The 15,257-nt window shown below is 44.2% G+C and overlaps 1 protein-coding gene across 1 annotated transcript in view; it reads left to right on the forward strand.

Moving 5' to 3' along the window:
- The first annotated feature begins 12,406 nt into the window (after window positions 1–12,406).
- The window catches only part of DNAH11 (dynein axonemal heavy chain 11), a 176,286-nt gene continuing 173,435 nt past the window's right edge, over window positions 12,407–15,257 (forward strand). Inside the window, exons 1-2 of the mRNA XM_063123804.1 lie at window positions 12,407–12,643; window positions 15,068–15,208. Coding sequence (XP_062979874.1) covers window positions 12,407–12,643; window positions 15,068–15,208 — 378 coding nt within the window. The remainder of the gene's footprint in view (window positions 12,644–15,067; window positions 15,209–15,257) is intronic.

Genomic DNA, 15,257 nt, shown 5'->3' on the forward strand with positions numbered 1-15,257 from the left:
GGGCAGCTAGTCACTAACCTCTCATAGCAGCACCCCTCTGTGCCTGTCTGGGCACTGAAACAGTTAGAGAAACATACCACCCACAGCACCTTCCTCCCCCCACAAATTAAATTCCCTGTCCCCAGCATTCCCCATTATCAATCTCCCTATTCTCAGCCCCAAACTGTTTGGGCATTTCTGCAGCAGTGTGTTGTGGAGTAGGTGGGCCTGACAGCAGCAGCATTGACTGAATCATGAACACATGAATCTCTCTCCCCACCCCCATTCAAATGCATGGGGAAAGCAACTTTAGGAACAATCCCCTGATTCTGGCTGGCAATTCATAAAAAAAATTAATGTGGCAGCTTGGCAAGCCCCTATTGAGTCTCCCAATCAAAAATGACCCCATTTTCTCTATGGATGGGTAGGAACGGGTGTTGTTGAGAATGAACCGAAATAAACATGCAGCTAACGTGAGCCAATAAGAATGGTCCTTCGTACATGACCCATTGGCTGGCTCATGTATGAAGCAAATGCATGCTTGACGGAAGAGGGAGAGAGTTCATGCAGCAGCTCTGATTGCGAACTGCTATCTGCTGCTGCCTCTTAAACATTTAAATTTAGTTATTTTCGGGGATGGGAGGATGCCTCATAGTAAAGATCATTTCCATCCTTCTCCACAAATTATTTTTTTAAATTAGTTCCACCATATGTGATGTGGGCCTGCCCAATTTATTTTTTAAAAAAACCTTTTCTCCCTTGATTGTGTCTTGTTTCTTAACATGATTCTGATGATTGTCAACCACACTCTGGTCTCTCTTCTTCCTATTTCTGCGCAATTTTCAGGTCATCTCTCCACCTAGCCCCTTTCACCTCCTTACCTTTGTTCTGCTCTCTTTCCTTCTACCGTTATCACATCCTGCCTCTCTGGATGCATTTTTCCTCGCCTCAGCAGACAGGAGCATCAGCCAAAATGAAATTTAGCTTTTAGTTTTTTTTAAAAAAAAAAGGTCTGTAAGGCCTCTGGGGTCTAGTTTTTATGGCTTGGGTTGGCCCCAGGGTTTGTAAAAAAAACACCTTGGGGTGGTCTTGGGGATCTGCAGTTATTTTAAAGGCTTGCGGGGGTGGGACTGTAATATATATGTTTTAGGCTTGGGTAGCATGTAGGTTATGTAAAGCTTTTTATTTGTAACACTTGGAGTGGCATGCCTCAGTTTTCATTTCCTGTTCAGTCGATTGTAGCAAAATGTGGAGAGTGTTGTTTGGCTTGCTGAGATGGGCTGGCAACTCCATCTCAACCCACCCCTTGGCTCTGACCCACCCTCTTCCCTACTACCCTTACTGGGCACCAGCCAACACTGACTCCTAGTCCATATTACAAATTACTTTTGAAACTGCTCCATTTCAGAAGCAGTTTATCACTGTAAATCTGCTCAATGGGAAAACAACTGATATGGTTTCCCAGCACATTACTTATGCAAAAGATCTAGCTCCACAAGATCTCTGTTGTAATATTATTTGTTGAGTATTTGAGAAACAAACTAGGTACTGGAACTTATTTGGATGGGGTTGTGTTTGATACTAAGTTTTGCAATTTGGGAGTGCTTCTCAACTCAGCTTTGCAGTTGGATGCTCAGGTAGTGGCTGTAGCCAGGAGTGCCATTGTCCAGCTCATACTGGTACACTGACTGCATTTATTCCTGATGAAGTCAGATATGACCATGGAGACACATGCCTTACTTTCGTCTAGATTGGATTACAGCAATAAACCCCACATGGAGCTACCTTTGAAAAGTATTCAGAAGTTATTTGTTGTTGTTTTTAATAACATTTATATCCTGCCCTTCTCCCCCCCTGCAAGGAATTCAAGGCAGCTTATGTAGTCCTCTCCATTTTTTTCTCACAACAGAGGTGGATGACACTGAGAGTCAATGACTGGCCCACTGAGTTTCATGGTTGAGTGGGGACTAGAATCCAGATCTCCTGAGTCCCAGTCCAACACTCCAACCACTATACTAGAATGCAGCAGTGAGAGTGCTGGTGGGCACTCACAGAATCATATTACCCCTGTTACTCAAGTGCTGTATACCCTGTTTCCCCGAAAGTAAGACATCCCCCGAAAATAAGACCTACTTCCAGTTTTGCCTCTCGCTGTAATATAAGGCATCCCCCCGAAAATAAGACCTCTTTTTTTTGTTCAACAATAAATGTGTACCGTATTCTTCTTCATGGAAAAATAAGACATCCCCTGAAAATAAGACCTAGCACATCTTTGGGAGCAAAAATTAATATAAGACACTGTCTTATTTTCGGGGAAACAGGGTAGGTTAATGATTTGTTCTTCTTCGTGGTCTCTGTGCATCACACATATGGGCTCTGCGCCTGCGCAGGGCCAGCTTCGGAAACTTCTCTAGCTGAAAACGTTTTAGGCGGGAACCCCTCCCCCACCGTCCACTGAGCATGCTCAGGGGTTCCCGCCTAATCCCCTCAGTTCTCTTCAACCGCCTGTAGGGTCAACAGCTTGTGGAGACTTCTTGTGTGTGGTATACTTTACCTCAGCTGAAAATATTCTATTTTCCTTCTTGTCTTTTCTCTCCAGTTTTCTAATCTTTTCTATATATTAAAAAAAAAAGAATTTGTTTGTTGTTAGTTAGCCTTGTGGCTTATGGCACATCAAGGCCTCTTCAAGAAGTGCCCCGTTTGCGGGCTGAAGATCACGCTAACCAACGGACATTCCCTTTGTTTGCTTTGCTTGGGGGACACACATTGTGGAATCTTGTGTGTTTTGTCTAAAATTCTCGAGGCAAGCGAGAAAAAACCGATCAGACCGCCTTTGGGCGTTGTTCTGAAAAAAGGCGTTGGAGGCAGTGGAGGTACCGAGAGGATCTCGACGCTCCAAATCTCCTATTATAATGGAGTCTATGCCCCAACCTCCTCCCGCGCGGAGTGAAGCCTTATCGTTTCCCCCTTCCTCCTCTCAGCCGCATCAACAAAGGCGGCAAAGAAGATTTCTAAGAGAGTGAGAGAGCATTCTGGGGCTGACAACCCCAGAAAGAAAAGAGCAAACTTAAGACGGAAAATGGGAAGAAAAAAACCGTTGAAACCGACTTTGTCGGTACCGAGGAGCCCGGTACCAAGCACTTCGGTACCGAGGCATCCGACAGGGCACAGGAGCCCGATGTCGAGCCTTTCATTGCAAAGGTCTCCTCCGGAACCGATAAGCCCGATACCGAGGCTATCGCTACCGAGACCATTTTCGATACCGAGATGGGCGACACCATCCGCACCACTGGTATCGAATTCTCTGCCCCAGGCAGGGCACAGTATTGGCTCACCGATATTTTCTCCGCTGCAGATCATCACAGTACCGACAGATGATCCCAGCGTAAGAGCATCGATTTCGGAAGGCGAAATTAGAAGTTCCTCCCTGGATAATACCGTACCTGATCGGGGTCCCAGTTCCCCTCGGTACTGAGAGGAACCACAGCCCATCGATACCGACGGACGTCGTTACCGACAAGTGCCCCAGCAAACGCCGGTCGATACCAAAGGCTATCGATACCGACACACGCCTCACCAGCAACCGCCGGTCGATACCGAAGGCTATCGATACTGACATACGCCTCCTTACAGATACGACCGGGGTCGTTCACCGGCTTTAGCTCTTTCAGGTCCTCAATATATGACCTATGATGAGCGACATCTGTTCCCTCCAAGAATGTGGGACTATTACACTGATTGGCAACCTCCCTAGTATCCTCCGTATTATTACGAGGATTGGAGACACAGAAGGCACCAAGATTACTATTATCAGTATCCGTAGGAACGGCAACACGACCCGTACCCGCGTTTCCGCCAACCACCCTCCAATTGCAAACGTTGCCTACATTAGACATGGGACTGGATGTTCCATCGGAGGAGGATTACCAATCGGACTCCTCACAAGATACATCACCACCAGATGACCTCGTGGTCACTGCAGACGTGGTGTCCCCTTCAGAGGACTTAGCACACTTTACTGATAAGGTACAAAGAATGGCAAGGTCCCTAGGGGCTCAAATATCCCAACCTATAGAGAAGTTTAATGACCCAGTTTACGATGATGTATACTGTGGGTCATCAACCCCAGTGGCTATTCCATATTTGCCTGTGCTGCTGCGCACAGCACAACAATCATGGAAGCTGCCCTCCTCTATGCCACAACGTCGAGGAGGCTAGATAACATATATTTATAAGATGCAGGACTAAATTGTCCCGTTCCTATTTACATACAAATAATGCACCAGTGGACAAAGAAGGCCGTAGGTTGCACGGCCTGGAGAGAAGAGTATACTCTTCTACAGCTTTATCCCTTTGTGTGCATAATTGCCAAGCCACAATGGAAAAACGTAAGCTCTTTTTATGGGGGAATATTACATCTCTCTCCGGATTCTTGCCAGATGACCAAAGGGAACTGGCAGATGTTTTTGTATTGAGGCTATGAGACTTTCTCGACAATAGCTTAATACAGCACGCCACGCTACGGACTGCGCCTCAAAGCCATGGTAGTTTCCATTGCGCTACGAAGGCATGCGTAGCTGAGGTCCGCAGGGCTGTCCCAGAGGATCTGCCGTTTGATGGAAGCCAGATCTAACCACTACTGTTAGAGTCCCCATGGCTGGCCTCCTCGGTAGCAATAATAACTAGGTTCTTCAGTACACTGAAGCCTCTCGATACCGAGACTTGCAACAATATAACTAGCTTCTTCAGTGCCTAGCCTGTGACCTCTCGGTACATAGACTGCTCTCAATACCGAGAAACAATATAACTAGCTTCTTCAGTGCGGAGCCTGAAGCCTCTCGATACCGAGTCTGGCAACAATATAACTAGTTTCTTCGGTACCAAGAATGAATCCCTCAATGCCGAGACCGGCAACAATGTAGCTTCTTCGGTACAGACTGGAGCCCTCGATACCAACAGTGGCAATTACATAACTAGCATCTACAATGCAGACGCTGGAGTTCTCTATGCTGACACTGGCAATGAACATAACTGGTTTTTTTGGTACCAAGGTTGAAATTTTTGGTACTGAAAATGACAATAACACAATAATGTTAATAGCTCTTTGGTACAAACGCTGAGACTCTTGATACCAAGAGGGCATCTCGCATGCAGCTTCAATGTCAGAGGGTGAGATGTAATATCTCTCCCCTCCAAAGCCAATGGACATCTGTCCACCACATCAGGCAGTGTATACCTTGCAAGCTAACCACCTATTTCAAGGTCCCCATTCCAGAGTCTCTACGCTCTGAGTGCTTTGCTTTCAATGGAGAGCGTTTTATTACCATGATGTCTGATGTCATCATTCTTGGGGCTCCCCCCCCCCCTTGGAAGAGGAGGGCATACAATGTTAAATGGGCCACGGCTCCTGAGAATACCATACAAGCATGGATACTGGCTTTAGTACCGTGATGAGGATACGTACAACCGTGATCATTGTCATTGCGACCGATACACAGGGCTCAGCTGTTACAGCCACAATGCGTCAGCACAATTACTTAGCTCTTCCCCATTCCACCCCCATTCCATGGGACATTAGGAGATCAACTTGGGGAAGATGAGTTAGAGCATAAGAATAGACCTGATTCCCTTCAATCCTTTGAGGACTATCAGTCGGTCTCAACATTGCTCTCTTCTGCATCACCTACACAGGGCAGAACCTCCTTTGGAGGACTTATACCACTTCCCGGTCATTGAGGATGACCAGGCTTGGTATTGAGACACATAACTAGGAAAATAAAGTGCAGGATTTTGTATCTCATGCTGTAAGTACTGAGAAGCCAACTCCAGTGTCGATATTTTTCCTCCCAGCACTGCTTCTGACAGTTAAAAATTCCTGGAAGGGCCCTTCTTTGATGGCTCTGACATTGGAAAGTGCAGAATCTTTAAAGTGCACTAATGGACATGGGTTTTTTTCTTTGTGCACCCGTGTTCCAATTCTATATTAGTTCAGTTAGCCCCAAGGGGAGTTTTCAGAACATATTCATCTGCTTTGGGCCCCAGAGTCATACACTATCTAGTTACGATGTCCACATACAACTTTTCCTCTTGTCAGCAACTTTACATGACCCGTCACTTCCCTGTGAGTTGAGAGCGATGGTGCGCGCTCTGGCGCTTCGCATGCATACCTATGCTTAGCAGGTCTCACTCTGTGAAATAGATTGAAGACCTACCATCCGATGGTGAAGGATTGTTCAATCTCATTGCTCATCTCGTTTCCTGCATCAGAACCAGCAAATTACAGATGACACACTGTCTTTCTTAATGCTGCTCCTCAAGAAGGGAGTAGGTTTTGCCCCATACACATAAGTATGCATACTTCCATATAGCCATTCAGAACACTCGCCAGAGGTACCTTGGGTTTATCATAGGTACCGATATGTCCCAGTTTGGGTGCGTCTATGGACCTAAGCACAGCCCACCGAATGTTTGCAAAATATATGGCAGTTCATTGCCTACACAGGGTGAAAGTCTACCTATATTTAGACAACTGGCTTCTAGTGGCATCTTAGAAGAGGATGCTATCGAAGGCAGTGGGAGTAATCCTCAATTTATTGAGCTCTCTGGACTTCATAGTAGAAACCACAATGTTAGACTGTCAATCCTTACCCCCTGATATATGGGACATAATTCTAGCAGCTAAGAAACAAGTGACTAGAAAGTCATATGCTACCAAATGGGAAGCTCACTCCTCCTTGGCACTAAGCAGGAATGAGAAACCCCTTTCAGAGCCTATTTCCACCATCCTCACTTTCCCTTTTTCCTTGTTAAAAGAGGCCTTAAGTTTCCTCACTTAGAGTTTATCTGGCAGCGATTCTGCCTCACATTTATGGATTTAGGGCTGTTCGGTCTTCACTCATCCACTGGTTAAGCGCTTTATGAAAGGGATGAAAAATACAGTTCTACCCCTTCGTCCCTTTGTTCCGCAATGGAGCTTTTCCATGGTGCTCAAAGCACTGTCTGCCAAGCCTTTCGAACCGTTGGCAAAGACAGATTTGTGTTTACCGACTTTTAAGGTGGTATTCCTTGTTGCCATAACGTCTGCTAGACGTGCATCAGAGTTAGCGGCACTCCGTATGGACTCACCTTATACGGGTTTTCATGCCGACAAAGTGGTCCTTAGACCGGACCCAGCTTTTTTCCAAAGGTTGTTTCTCCTTTCACCTTGGACAGGATTTTACTCTGCCAAGCTTTTTCCTTGCGCCGACAACTCTTCTTGAGTCAACACTACATACGCTGGACAGAACAGTGACTCTCCGGAGATCCCTAAGATTTTTTGTTTGTTATAGGTCAAACAAAAGGGACTCCAAGCATCTCTGCAGAGAATATCTGCTTGGGTTTTTTCAGACTATTAAATTAGCCTATGAACTTGCTGGCCCCCCGCTGAAGGGGAAAGTGCGCTCTCACTCCACCAGAGGAGGGGCCACTGCTACAGCTTTTGAAAGAGGTATTGCCATACCGGACCTCTGCAAAGCGGATACCTGGTCGACACCTCTGACTTTTGCCAGTCACTACCGTCTGGACATCAGAGCGCGTAGAGACTGTGCCTTTGGGCGTGCCGTCTTATCGGCAATCCGTTGAATTTTCATCCATCATCTGACACCATCCACCTCCGGTAGTCAGCTTGTTATTCGCCCATATGTGTGATGCACAGAGACCACGAAGAAGAAAGACAGGTTGCTTACCTGTAACTGTAGTTCTTCGAGTGGTCATCTGTGCAGTCACACAACCCTCCCATCGTCCCCACTATGGAGTCATTATTTTTTGATCACCTGGTGGTTCTCCTCAGTGAGACTGTTTAGGCGGTTTCAGGAACTGAGGGGATTAGGCGGGAACCCCTGAGCATGCTCAGTGGACGGTGGGGGAGGGGTAAAAACGTTTTCCCACCTAAAACGTTTTCAGCTAGAGAAGTTTCCGAAGCTGGCCCTGCGCAGGCGCAGAGCCCATATGTGTGACTGCATAGATGACCACTCGAAGAACTACAGTTACAGGCAAGCAACCTGTCTTTTTTGGCTACAAACCAAAGTTTTGGTGATGCCCTTGTGCCGTAAGTGATGTAGATCCAGGCTTCTCCCACCTAGTGTCTTCCAGATGTTTTAGCTTGCAACTCCTAAAATTGCTGACCGTTGATCATGCTGCTGGGGCTGATAGGAGTCAAAGTCCAAAACATCTGGTGGGAAAGGCTGCATTAGGAACTTCCCATACCCTAAGATCTGATGGAAGAGACTCTTCTCTATTCCTCAACTACATGCAGGCACAGTGGATGGGGGCAATGGCCATACCTAAACTGGGATTCTTTGTCCCAGGAGGTTAATTTGGGATGCTTTTTAATAGTGTTTTGCTAAATGGCAAAATCCTTGTTTAGGGTTGGGTAAATTTTATCTGAAATCTTGGTATTACCTGTTGCAGCTGTCCATTTTTCTTTTTTAGAATTTGATTGTATTTTATTCTTGGTTTTAATTGTTAGCCACCCTGGGTGGCGCACATAAGCACCAGAAGGGCCAGATATACATTCTTATATAAATAAATAATAAATTACAAAGTAGAAGCTCCTTCAACTCTTGGAGTCAAAAGTTACACTAAGAATTTTATTGCAAGCATTTTAAAAACATAATAGGGAAGAAAAACTATTTGGTCAAACTGGTTTTGAAGGAGCTACCTAGTTGCTCACTGTGATAGCAACTGTTGAGATGCAGGCTCTATCCTGGGTCCTTACAAAATTATGAGAAAAATGTCTGAACTTGGGAGGCTTCCAGGATACCTATGCCCTGTTGGACTGAAGCCAGCAGGGCCAGAGGTGCAGTGGAGAGGTTCTTTCCTTCCCTGTCCAACATCTTTGGTGTTTCTGGTAAATGGGCTTTTAAACCCATCTACCAAGGGTGCTTTGGAAGGGGAGAGAAAGAAGCTGAAGGAGTCTCCGGTTATTGCAATACTAGCCTCTATGGTCTCCTCCCCTCCCACCAGAACACCCCCTTTCCCAAAGTTGCTTTTCCAACCTTGGAGGGCAGCCAGCAAGTTTTTCTGCATCAGCTGCAAGGGAACAGGGTCAGTTATCCAACTCCCCCTTCCAAGGTTGGAGCACTATCTCTGACTTCGGAAGGGTTTTTCCAAGCAATCCTATGTTCCCTGGGACACTTCCCCAGGAGTCATAGGATTATCTCTAAGCCATTGGTTACAGTTCCTTGGGGAAAGTAAACGTGAATCACCTATTTTTGCTTTTACTTTTCTTTTTCTTTTTTAACAAAATGCTAAGAATAAGGTTATTCACTCATTTAGGTTTCTATCAAAAAAAGCATCTGATTTTTATTGAAATCAAGGCATTATAATGGCAGCTTCTTCCAAACTGAGTGAAGTGATGTGAGAACACTTATTTTATAAGCTATACAGGAATATTTTGTAAATTTATCTTTTGTTTTTTATTTTGTTATTTTATGTTGATTGAACTAGGCTTCTTTGTAAATTGCAGCTGTTTGTTTGTTTCCCCTCTCACCCACACAGTGCCTATTTTTCATCAGAGTAATTTACAAAGAATAATTTACATTATTCACTTGTGCTATGAACCCTTGAGGCTCCCAAATCAAGAACAGATTACAGCCTCACCTACCTCAATATTGCCCAGAGTACCTGCCAGTGCTCTTTTCCAGCCTCATGTGAAGATGGCACGGGTTGAACCCAGGATCTTTTGCAAGCAAAATATTCTGCTATTGAGGCTCAGTCTTTGCCCTATACCGCTTCCTCAAATACATATGAAACTGCCTTATCAGAACATTGGTCCATCTACTCCGCTATTGTTTCTTCTGACTGCCAATGGCACTCAGATTCTCAGACCAAGATCTTACCCATCATCCCCAACCTGGTCCTTTTAATTGGAGATGCCAGGAAGTGAACCTGTGACTAACTACACACAAAGCATGTAAGAAAGGGGAGGAATTTTGTACAGTTTGCATTTGGATAAGACCGTGCCTAGTTTGCAGTTCCCAAATAAATATGCAACCCAGAACAAAGTTATCCTTTGACATTCGCACTTCTAAGAATTTTGCGAGGTAGTGATCTGAGCAAAAAAATGCCTACAAAAGTACATAGAGGAACCTCATATTTTTAAAAGTGTATATTAGTGAAAAGAATGTACAAAAGTATAAAGGGAAAGTGCTTAGACAAAATTGCATACAAAAATATGTGTTCATGGAAAATTGCACAAAAATGCATGCAAATTTTTATGTAAAGTTAAATAAAAAAAAAGTCAGGCAAACTGATGTAGAACTGGGATGAAATGAACTGAGGACTGGAAAAATGAGAAACCGAGAAACCAAATTGATGGGTTTCTCGATCTCAAAAAGCGCGTGCTCAATCACTGAACTATGGAATGCCGTTTCTCAATGGCTATGTTCACTGAAAAATAGCAGCCAGAGTCGTCATGCATATACATTGATATGTACTGATTGACTGTAACTAACATCTCAAAAGTAATGTTTGGGTTAAAGTAGCAAGCATCTCTGGTGTGAGGCGGCAGTTATATGACTAAACACCTTATTAGAAATGGGCTCTAAAATGGAAAATGAAAACATGAATTTTAAGAACATAAAAGTATTGGATCTGTACTCAAAAGTATTGGAAAGTACTCAAGTGGGTAGCTGCCATCTCGATGAATGTGTGATCTTCCTTAAGAAGAGCTTATGCACTAGAGTTTCTTAAACGACATTGACAGTGGAGGCTGGTGGAGCCGATGTCAGTGGGGCAGTGAATCCTCTCCTGGTTTCAGACAGAACTATAAAGGACCTATCCACAGACCAACCTTTGGCAATCCTGGCTGGAAGATAGGATTCTTGCACAAGTTTACAAGTAAGTTTTGATAGAGTTTTGTCCATCACTAATTCAACTTGACATGATTGTTAATGAGAAACTCTTATCTATCCTGAGTAGGGTGGTTCTTTCCACTTGTAGACAGAAAAGATCTGAGACTCTTTTTAATTCAACATCTATTTTTTGCACCATAATGGATTACACATCAATCAGTTCTGGGTTGTCATTTAAATTTTACCTGCAAGTGAAAAGCTAGAATGTCTGTGACATTCTGGCAGTGGCCCAAATAAAATTCCAAAAAATTAAAATCCTGTAACATTGCCTTTCTTTGCTTGAATTGAGTTGGTGGCTGTTTTGTTTTTGAGTGCAGCAAACACTGCCTGAAGAAGAGTTCTGTGCAATTTGAAAGCTTGCTTCCTGTAGCAGTCTAAAGTAACAGAAGCAGAAAGTGAGGAGAAAGTGTGGAGGACCCTATGCGGCAGGGTCTTGCTATTTACTGTGTAATCTGTACAGCACCATGTACATTGATGGTGCTATATAAAGAAAGAAAGAAAGAAAGAAAGAAAGAAAGAAAGAAAGAAGAAGAAAGCGGGTCCATTGCTCATGTGGAGGACGTTATATGGTGCATGCTTGGGAAGGGTGGGTGGGGAGGTTAGGACTCTCGGAGACACAGTTGTCACCTGTGATTCTGACCCACCAGACATACAGCCATTCTATACACACTGAATAGGACTTACTTCCACACAGACCTGCTGGGGCCAGATCTACACCTTGTGTCAAATCATTGCTATCCCATCACGGTAGTGCTATATCCCTCTTGTGCATTTATAAATGGTAGGACACACAATGACATTTGTGGTGGTATAAAAAGCAAGAAATAAGACTATGGCTTGGTTCAGACAACACACTAAACCATGCTGCCTAACCACAAAAGGTTAAGGGAATGCATTTGAGGTTAAGCAACATGGTTTAGTGTGTTGTCTGAACCAGGCCTATGAAAGCGGTATATGGCTTGTGTCATGTGTTCCATCGGTGCACTTTAATAAAGCAGTAGTGTAGATCTAGCCTGGGACAGCAACGTACGGGATCACCGCTCTTCAGGAACAGGCGTCCTTCGCCAGCTCCTCCCCCGGCGTCGCAGCGGCCGGTGGTTCCTTCCCCCAAAAGGCGGGTTCCAAAGTGGCTCAAGAGACGTGATTTGTTCCCTGGAGGAGCGGCTGCGGGTGGCCTGGGAGTGGCTTTAGCTCGTCCCCAGGGCAACGGGACGCGGTCCCCGCCGCCGCGCTGTAATTAATGAGAGCTGATTGGAGCAGGCAGCGGCTTAGGGAGGGAACGCAGGGGCCGCCGGCGGGGAGCCAAATAGGAGCAGGTGAGCTGCCAGGGCGCGCGAGGCTGCGGGGTGAGAGGGGAGCGAAAGAGGCCCGGCGTCTTCGACTTTCGGAAGAGGCTGGGGCTGACCTGAAGCGCATCCCAACACAGCAGCTACGAAAGCGTCCCCAGTGCCTCCGCAGAGCCCGCGCCGAGGAGCCCTTGGTGACGCTTCGGCGCGCCTCCCTCGACCCTCCGCCGTAAATATTGGACTCGGGGGATGGAAGACGACGAAGACGAGACGGTGCAGGAAAAAAGTTTCGCGGAGGACGCGAGGGTCCAGTTCCTGGGAGGCCGCCTGGCGCGCTGGCTGAAGCTTAAGGAAGACCAATGGAGCGCGTTTGTGGAAGACGAGGGGAACCAGAAGCTCCTGGAGGACTTCTTGGAGAGCAGGCGGGGTCCCGCTTTCCTGGCTCTGTACCACCTCCCCGCAGGAGGGTTGGCGGCTGGGACGGAGGTAAACCGCTGGGGAGGTTCTTTTGTAGGACTTTAATAACAATGACACCCGTTTATACCTTTGCCGTTTCTTTCTTACCACTGTATAGGCTCTGTGTGCATGCAGCTGCACACAGTTTATTTCAGTTGTTGTTACTATTATTATTTGGCAAAGACAGAATGAACCCTGGTATTGGTGATGACTGCACTGGTAAAGTTAGAAACATCTGTTGAGCTTATTGTTCCAAAAACTTATCGAGTGTTTAGGTCAAACTGACCAGTTATGGCTTTGCAGTAGTCTGAACATGTAGCTGATCTCCAACACATACAAGTGTCTCTCATGCATCATCATCATCATCATCATCATCATCATCATTATTGGTTTGCACACTGATGTGCTTTCTCTATAGAAATGTTATAAGATCTGTTCACACATATGTACCAGTCATTTGTGGGGGTTTTCCATGTGATCATACCTGCGCACAGAACCCACTTAAAGAGACTTTTTTGTAAAATGGGCAATGCATGGATGTATGCTATCTACTGTTTTACTCTGTACAGCACCATGTACATTGATGGTGCTATATAAATAAATAATAATAATAATAATAATAAGAAGAAGAAGCTGTGGTTTATAACAAGCTGTTTACTTTGTGATGTTATGCCAAATTATCTTGGCCTTGAGTCTACATTTAGTAACGTAGGTTATGCTATAACAGCTCAATTTTAACACCAATTTATAATTTACTTCTTTTGTTCTGCTGACTTTGTGTTAAGACATTCTTTGTGATAAGATAAAATCTCAAGGTGAAAGTCTCAAGGGAGGTAAGGAGAATCCCTGATAGCCCAGAATCTTCTTTGCTTGCTCTTGACTTGGTTCAACTTCATATTTAACCTCCGTAACAACTCATCTGTTTCATAAACATAGCAAGTGAAGGCCTCCTCTGCCACACTATAGTGTATGTCTGTGTTACATTTTGTCAATATATATGACCGTTCCCATAGTTTAGCTTAACCATAAGAAGCATATACCCATAGTGTCAATACGTTATAATTCAAATTGCAATACTGAACTTTTATTAATTGCACATTATAATTATTACAGAACAACTTAATACCATACTCTATTTTTTGTTCTATTACCTTAAATCATTATAGCATAATTTTGAAATATGCTGAAACTTAATTCTTCCAGCACTGTATCAATATTTTCCAAATGTGGATCAACCCTGATGAAATAAGCATCTTTATTCTAGACTAAAGCTTAGGAAAACAATGAATTTCAAATTTTATGAATCTAACATCAAGGCTATTGGTGCTGGTATTCTTGGGGAGAGATTGGCTCAACGTTTTGCTGGAATAAGAAGAACAAAATAACTAAAAAGATGTTTTCATTCATAGTCCGTTGGTTTCTGTTCACCACTCTGCTGCTAAGATCATCTTCTTGGCTCGCCGCTCTGACCATGTTACTCCACTTCTGAAATCTCTTCATTGGCTTCCAATTCACTTCAGAATCCAATATAAACTTCTCCTGTTGACCTACAAAGCTTTTCACTGTCTAGCTCCTTCCTATCTTTCCTCTCTCATCTCACACTATTGCCCCGCTCGTGCTCTCCGCTCCTCTGATGCCATGTTTCTCACCTGCCCAAGGGTCTCCACTTCCCTTGCTCGGCTTTGTCCATTCTCTTTGGCTGCCCCTTACGCCTGGAACGCTCTTCCAGAACATTTGAGAACTACAAGTTCAATCGCAGCTTTTAAAGCTCAGCTAAAAACTTTTCTTTTTCCTAAAGCTTTTAAAACTTGATTTTGCTCTGACTTTTATACTGCCTGTTTGGTGCATTCTCTTACCCTCCTTATTGCTTTATTATGATTTTATTAGAATGTAAGCCTATGCAGCAGGGTCTTGCTATTTACTGTTTTACTCTGTACAGCACCATGTACATTAATGGTGCTATATAAATAAATAAATAATAATAATAATAATAATAATAATAATAATAGTCTGTTTAGCCTCATGAGAGGCTAAACAGCCAGTGTGTGAAGGAATCTAACATCTAGCAGGCCCACTTTTATATACCTTGGAAGATGCAATCCAGAGGTACATAAGCACAGCAGCAGAAAATGCAACCACTAATTTGCTTATAGAGACCTCCTTAAGGGCTTACAGTATGCACCACCTCCACCCTCCTTAGTAAAGGGAGCTCCATGAACACTGCTGTTCTGCAGGATGGTTGGTTTTAGATACAGCTGTCCTGGGAAACTTGCACTTTCACAGTTTCCATAGTGGGTTATGAAACAAGTACGTCATGCACACATGGATCAATTATGTATGGTTGTAGTATTATTGACCAAAACTTTTCTACACTGTGACGGAACCATAATTGTGGGAGGAGGAGGACAGAATCCATTCTTTAGATTATAACTTTCTTGTATCATTCTGCTCTAGGTGCCCTGTGGTATAAAACATAAAATAGTTTGTATTATGAAGACGACAGACTGCATTAGACCAGAAAACGTCAAGGAAGGCATAACTTTTGCAGAATTATCTGGAAAACCCATGGAGCATGTAATGGTTTTCTTAGAAGAGGTACTTTTATTTTATATATTTCTCTCATAATGTTAACATTTGAGTCATA

Source organism: Elgaria multicarinata, chromosome 1 (genome assembly GCF_023053635.1).
Source record: "Elgaria multicarinata webbii isolate HBS135686 ecotype San Diego chromosome 1, rElgMul1.1.pri, whole genome shotgun sequence".
NCBI lineage: Eukaryota > Metazoa > Chordata > Lepidosauria > Squamata > Anguidae > Elgaria > Elgaria multicarinata.